Source organism: Corythoichthys intestinalis, chromosome 17 (genome assembly GCF_030265065.1).
Source record: "Corythoichthys intestinalis isolate RoL2023-P3 chromosome 17, ASM3026506v1, whole genome shotgun sequence".
Lineage (NCBI taxonomy): Eukaryota > Metazoa > Chordata > Actinopteri > Syngnathiformes > Syngnathidae > Corythoichthys > Corythoichthys intestinalis.
Genome location: NC_080411.1, coordinates 32,552,255 through 32,559,730, shown reverse-complemented (window position 1 = coordinate 32,559,730; position 7,476 = coordinate 32,552,255). Strand labels below are relative to the sequence as shown.

The 7,476-nt window shown below is 42.0% G+C and overlaps 1 protein-coding gene across 2 annotated transcripts in view; it reads right to left on the bottom strand.

Moving 5' to 3' along the window:
- Positions 1–1,695: 1,695 nt before the first annotated feature.
- Positions 1,696–7,476, bottom strand: part of zdhhc8a (zinc finger DHHC-type palmitoyltransferase 8a) — a 65,957-nt gene continuing 60,176 nt past the window's right edge. Inside the window, exons 9-10 of one of the 2 annotated variants that reach the window (XM_057819688.1) lie at positions 3,103–3,288; positions 1,696–3,030 (exon numbers count right to left, since the gene is read on the bottom strand). In XM_057819688.1, the coding sequence (XP_057675671.1) occupies positions 2,218–3,030; positions 3,103–3,288 (999 nt within the window). In that variant the 3' untranslated portion in view covers positions 1,696–2,217. Of the gene's footprint in view, positions 3,289–7,476 lie in introns of both variants that reach the window. The other variant, XM_057819687.1, reaches the window with a different exon arrangement.

The window sequence follows — 7,476 nt, the reverse complement described above, 5'->3', positions numbered from 1 at the left end:
GGAAAAGCGCATATACTGGACTGTCTCAGAAAATTAGAATACACAATATTCTAATTTTCTGAGACAGTCCTGTATATTGTTCTATGTAAAGGACGTCAGCCAAGGTCGGCCCCCCACATTTTTACCACGCCAAATCTGGTCCCCTTTGCAAAAAGTTTGGACACCCCTGCTTTAAATGGTGGATTAATGTACAGGACTGTCTCAGAAAATTAGAATATTGTGTATTCTAATTTTCTGAGACAGTCCAGTAAGTGTAACACCATTTAGCTTTTCATTGCCTCAAAATACTTTTTGCGTGTGTTTCCCATCTCATTCTTTTAAGCATTCTGTTTTCGTGTGGTAGCTTTGAAGTAGATTGTTGATCTGTTAACAACATTAGTCACGTAGCGTATTTAAACCACTCTTATCTGATATTACTTCATTTAAGTATTTCCTCAAGGCATCTTTAGTATGTTCTCTCTGTATGCATCTAAACAACACAAGCTGAAAGCGCACGGTAGTACAGTGTATCACAAAAGTGAGTACACTCCTTGCATTTCTGCAGATATTTAAGTACTGGACTGTCTCAGAAAATTAGAATACACAATATTCTAATTTTCTGAGACAGTCCTGTATATTGTTCTATGTAAAGGACGTCAGCCAAGGTCGGCCCCCCACATTTTTACCACGCCAAATCTGGTCCCCTTTGCAAAAAGTTTGGACACCCCTGCTTTAAATGGTGGATTAATGTACAGGACTGTCTCAGAAAATTAGAATATTGTGTATTCTAATTTTCTGAGACAGTCCAGTATATCTTTTCATAGAACAACACTGACAAAATGACACAATGAAAAGTAGTCTGTGTGCAGCTTATATGATAAAGTTAATTTATTTTCCTCTCAAAATAATTCAAAATATAGCCATTAATATCTAAACCCCTGGCAACAAAAGTGAATACACCGCATGGGAACTACATACATCCCTAAATGTCCAAATTGAGTACTGCTTGTCATTTTCCCTCCAAAATGTCATGTGACTCGTTACAGGAGTGCTGTCAGCATTGCTGCAGAGATTGAGGAGGTGGGGGGTCAGCCTGTTAGTGCTCAGACCATACACCGCACTGTACATCAAATTGGTGTGCATGGCTGTCACCCCAGGAGGAAGTCTCTTATGAAGACGGTACACAAGAAAGCCCACAAACAGTTTGCTGAAGACATGTCAAAAAAGAACATGGATTACTGGAACCATGCCCTATGGTCTGACGAGACTGGCGGGCTTTCTTGTGTACCGTCTTCAGAACAGGCTTCCTCCTGGGGTGACAGCCATGCACACCAATTTGATGTAGAGTGCGGCGTATGGTCTAAGCACTAACAGGCTGATCCCCCACCTCTTCAATCTCTGCAGCAATGCTGACTGTAACGAGTCACATGACATTTTGGAGGGAAAATGACAAGCAGTACTCAATTTGGACATTGAGGGATGTACATAGTTCCCATGCGCTGTACTCACTTTTGTTGCCAGGGGTTCAGATATTAATGGCTATATTTTGAGTTATTTTGAGGGGAAAATAAATGAACTCTATTATATAAGCTGCATACAGACTACTTTTCATTGTGTCAAAGTGTCATTTTGTCAGTGTTGTCCCACGAAAAGATATACTTAAATATCTGCAGAAATGCGAGGGGTGTACTCACTTTTGTGATACACTGTACTTTGGGTGTCAAATTCGTCTCTTGTAGCACGTTTCACCAGTCTACACTGGTGGTCATTTTGGCAGAACACCAAGGTTTTTTTTCCTACTCTTGTCTCATCTCATCCAGTCTTTCCTGTTCATTTTGCTTTTGCTGCTCGTTTGTGAAATATCGACAGTGCTGTCATGCTCATTAATGTTCCTCTCATGTTCAAATTGAAAGGGCTGAATAGATGACATGTTTATGTCGCTAGAGTCATACTCTGGAAGCCCGGTAGCGTGATCCAGTGACGTCATCGCCCTGCAATGTCAACAACAATGGCGACCTTCTAGGTAAAATGAATTTTACAAATTGTATTAAAACAAAAAGATGAAGAGAGGTTTTAATATCAAATTATTTTAACTCATAATAACATTTATCTTTTAAGAACCACAAATCTTTCTATCCGTGGTTCCCTTTAAGTAATGAGCATGGTTACGCAATGAATTAAACTTGCATGTCAAGGTACCACCAGACATGACATTTCCCAAGGTGGCTGGGTTCCTACTCACGAGTCCTTCCCTCGGGAGGAGGTGGTGAGCATGGAGCGTTTGGCCGTCCCGTAAAATGTGTAAGGTGGGGTGGAGGACGTCATGGCGGAGGAGGGTAAACGGGGCAAAGTGCACATGGAAGGAGTGACGGGCAGTCTATCAGAGGGGCAGTAGCCAGGCGAGGAGGAGCGCGCTTTGGGGCCTCGGGCTAGCGATGACGTGGATGAGCCAGACAGATGTGACGTCCTGGGGCCGCACCCCAGGACACCCGTGCTCATAAGGAATTCCCGAGAGCCGTACGCTGGCGGAGTGGGTCCGCGGACGCCCTGCGCTCGGCCAGTGTCGGGCGGTAGACTTCGCCGGCATGGGATGTCATAGACGCAAGAGTCCGGCCCGTACAGGGCTTGGGATCGGGTATGGAGGCGCAGTGACCGTTCCCTCTCCTCCATCTCACACCGCTCATGAATGGAAGCCACCAGGGCTTTGGAGAGGTTGTCGAAGCGGGACCCCACGGCAGACTTCTGAGGGGTCAAACACACGTCCTGGAGGCCGTCTCGAAGACTTTGGGCCTTCGCTGGTAGCCCGGCCGGGCTGAGCTCTCTGGAAACGAGGCCCTGGAAAGCAGGCGAAGGCTCCCTTTGAATGTACCCCGCGAAGGAAGGCGAGGGATCTCGGGAGGAGAAACCCTGCAAAGAAGGCGACGACTCGCGCGGCTGGGGCGAATGCCGGGCCACTCCCACAAAGATGGGGCTGTAGGTGTGAGAGCCACGTTGCGCTGCGCCGACGTCCGGGCCTAGGCTCATGAAGTAGCCCACCGCGGAGGCCCCTCTCTGGGGGCGAAATTGGGGGTCGGCGGTGGTGATAAGGTTGTCGCTGGAGCCGCTGTTGTAGCTGGCACTCACATGGCAGCCGGCTCCGCCGTGTTTGAGGCTGAGCGTGCGCGAGCTGAGCGCCATGACCCCTGGGAGGGCGGCAGCCTGCGAGGGGGGCAAGGAGGGAGGCAACGCTCCCCTCAGGGGGCTTCCATTGGTCTCCAACCGCAGGTCCGGACCTTTGCTGTCCCCTGGTGGCTCTGAGGTCTTCAGAAGCTGCAAATTAAGGATGACAACAAAAATGCAACTCAAACACACAGTTGACACCTAAGACTGCATCAATAGCAGGGTATTTTGTGACATTTTTCACATTGAATTTTGATCATGTGTGGCATGAAATCTTGAAATGAAAAAATGAAAATGAAAGCATCTTCCCTGTAGTTCAATTGGTTTACACATTTGGTGGAGGAATTAGCAAGGCAGATGTTTTACTTTTGCTGTGTGGTCAATTATACTGCCCACCGGGGGCCCGGTAAAAAGTCAGAGTCAAGCTTGGATCATGCCGGCCTGTTTAATCCCGTGGCATGTTTAAAGCACTGTAAAAAATTAAATATGTTACATAGCGAGCTTCCCTCAGCATGACTCGAAAGCACGGATTTTAACCTCTCTCCCAGTTTTTATTTGGCACCGATTGACCACGGAAAGCCAGCGATATGATCCCTTTAATTTCAAAATAGTAATTAAGAAGAAACTCTTCACTAATCAAACTAGGAACTATTTTCTCCACCAGAGGACACGCATGCTCTTTGGGCAAATGATGCTTCAGTTCTGCTGATTTTTTTTTTTTTTTTTTTTTTTTTTTTTGGGGGGGGGGGTATTTCTTTGGGTTAATGCGGTTATGTAACACGTTATAGTACAATACACTAATAACAGTTCAGATAATAACTTTGTGCTGAGAAAAAAAATAACATTGTTTAAAAAAAAAAACTTGTATTTGAGTACTGGACTGTCTCAGAAAATTAGAATACACAATATTCTAATTTTCTGAGACAGTCCTGTACATTAATCCACCATTTAAAGCAGGGGTGTCCAAACTTTTTGCAAAGGGGACCAGATTTGGCGTGGTAAAAATGTGGGGGGCCGACCTTGGCTGACGTCCTTTACATAGAACAATATACAGGACTGTCTCAGAAAATTAGAATATTGTGTATTCTAATTTTCTGAGACAGTCCAGTACATTTTTTGAATGACTACTTGTACTCTTATTTGAGTATTATTATTTTGAAATAACGCTACTCTTACTCGAGTAACATTTTTGGGTGCTCTACCAACCTCTGCTTTTATATAGTTTTCAAAGTTTTTTTCTATATACTAGTACAGTGGTACCTCTACATACAAAGTTACATGCAAAGTTAATTCATTCCAGGACCTTGTTTGTAAGTCGAAATGGTCGTATGTCTAGCAGGATTTTCCCATAAGAATACATTATAATTCCATTAATTCATTCCACTGCCCGAAAACCTACACTAAATAATTAATAAATACTGCTGGTACTATTGCAAATAGAAATTATCCATCCATCCATCCATCCATCCATCATGTTTAGACTAGTCTCATCAAATTCAGTCAAATTCATTCAATTCATCAAATCAATGAATGGATGTGCCAGAATTTTCTCCAGTTAAATGTGGAGAAGACAGAGGTGATCATTTTTGGGCCAAAAAAGGAAAGGTCAAAGATAAGCAGCCAACTTAGCACAATGTCACTTACAGCTACAAATCAAGTCAGAAACCTTGGCGTAATTATTGACTCAGACCTAAAATTTGATAGCCATCTAAAGTCCGTCACTAAATCCGCTTATTACCACCTAAAAAATATAACCAGAATTAAGGGGCTTCTGACTCAACAAGACATGGAAAAACTTATGCATGCATTCATTTTCAGCAGATTGGACTACTGCAACGGTATATTTACAGGTCTTGATAAAAAATCAGTCAGGAAGCTGCAGCTAGTACAGAATGCTGCAGCCAGAGTCCTCACAAATACAAGGAAGCTGGACCACATTACACCGGTTTTGAAATCGCTACACTGGCTTCCAGTGAGTCAAAGGATAGACTATAAAATACTACTGCTCGTCTACAAAACACTTAATGGCCTTGGACCAAAATACATGCTTGACTTGTTAGATTCCTATGAGACATCTAGACCCCTAAGGTCGTCTGGAACGGGTCTTCTGCATGTTCCAAGAACAAGAACCAAGCAGGGTGAGGCAGCATTTAGTTATTATGCTCCTCACCTCTGGAACAAGTTACCCGAACGTCTGAAGTATGCTCAAACTGTTAGCTCCTTTAAATCAGGGCTAAAAACGCTTTTGTTTAGCACTGCATATCCATAACTGTCTATATATTTCAATCTACCTGCCTTCTATTCCTCTTGTGCTTACCTCTGTTGCTGATTTCAATGATTATTATTAGTAGTAGTTTTTGCTTTATTTTTATTTTTGTTTTATTTTTATTTGTTTATTTTTAATCTGTGATTAAATGCAATCTTTTGTCTTGGTTTTTACGTTGTGTTGATTTAAATATGATTTTTATGGTCTTCATGTGATGTAAAGCACTTTGAATTGCCTTGTGTTGAATTGTGCTATATAAATAAATTTGCCTTGCCTTGCCTTGCCTTGCCTAGTCTACTGGACTGTCTCAGAAAATTAGAATACACAATATTCTAATTTTCTGAGACAGTCCTGTACATTAATCCACCATTTAAAGCAGGGGTGTCCAAACTTTTTGCAAAGGGGACCAGATTTGGCGTGGTAAAAATGTGGGGGGCCGACCTTGGCTGACGTCCTTTACATAGAACAATATACAGGACTGTCTCAGAAAATTAGAATATTGTGTATTCTAATTTTCTGAGACAGTCCAGTATACACAATAATCACTTAGTTCTGGTCTTCTTAACTGCCCCTATATCTCTTTTAGTATTTTAAATTTCCTTATATGTTCTATACTTTCATTTTCTCACTTTTAATATTTTTAAATGATTGTACGGCGACCTTGAGTGCCAGAAAGGCGCCTTTAAATAAAATGTATTATTATTATTATTATTATTATTATCTTCCGCTTGTTCCGGGGCAAAGAGCAAAACAAATCAATTATCAATACAAATATGAATAATAATATGATAACCTTAATAATAATACCTGCAATAATGTAACAAATCGGGTTCTAAAGTGGCAAATGTGTTTTGCGTGGTGTACCTGAACGCACCGCGTGGCTAACCAGACAGTGTGAGACTTTTTACTTGGGACTTTTCATGTTCAGCTGCGGCGAACAGTAGGCATGTGGTGTTGCACAGCTTCTGAAATGAATTAAAAACCTGACGAAGCTGGCGGTTTTTTGGCAACTTTACAATCATAATAATTGTCACCTTAACTTATACAGTAAAGACGAACGGAGGTCGGAAGAGGACCGTCAAGATCCACGGCCGTATTGTCACGCAGTTCACGGACACGCACACCTCGCTCATATTTTTCAATCATTTCCATCTTGATTTCAAGGTTAAGCGTCACCTTTTTCCTTTTTTTCACCACCTGCACTAACATTCTCAGAACCCATGTTGATTTCTCTCACAAGAAAATCCACCGTGCGTCCGTCTTGAGGGAAAACAGAAACTGCGGCGTTGTCATAAATTGTCGTATTTCATTGTCGTATTGTAGAAACAAATGGCGAGTCAAATTTTACGTCGGATGTCGAAAAGATCGTGTGTCGAAGTGATCGTATGTCGAGGCACCACTGTACTTTTGACTGTATGCTGTTTGATGCCGCTGTTATATCGGAATTTTCCCTATGAGGGATCAATAAAGGATCATTTCATCTCATATCTCATCTCATATCTCATTCGTCATGCCTCATCTCATATCTCATCTCAGGTGTTTAATTTATATGTATTGATATACAGTGATCCCTCGCTACTTTGCGCTTCAAACTTCATGCCTTCAGTCCATCGCGGATTTTTTTTTCCAATTAAAAAAAGAAAAAAAAATACAGATTAGCTGTCCCGAGCTGATCGCATAGTTTCACGCTCGCTCCCTCTCCCTGATCTTTGTCCGTCAGAGACTGAACTGGAGTTGCTTATTAAAGTAAACGATGATTGACAGACGGTTAAGCTTTGATCTTGCCAGAGACTCGACCTTCAAAGGGCTGCAGGTGTCAATCATCGTTTAACTTGTTAAACAGTTGCTGCTCTTTCTTAAAAAAGAACTAAGAGCCGAAATGTTTACTAGTTGGTAATGTATCAAATACTTATTTCATGCAGTTAAATACAAATTTATTATTTAAAAATTATACAATGTGATTTTCTGGATTTTTGTATTAGATTCCGTCCCTCACAGTTGAAGAGAACTTATGATCCAAATTACAGACCTCTACATGGCTTGCAAGTTGGGAAAACCAGCAAAATCGGCAG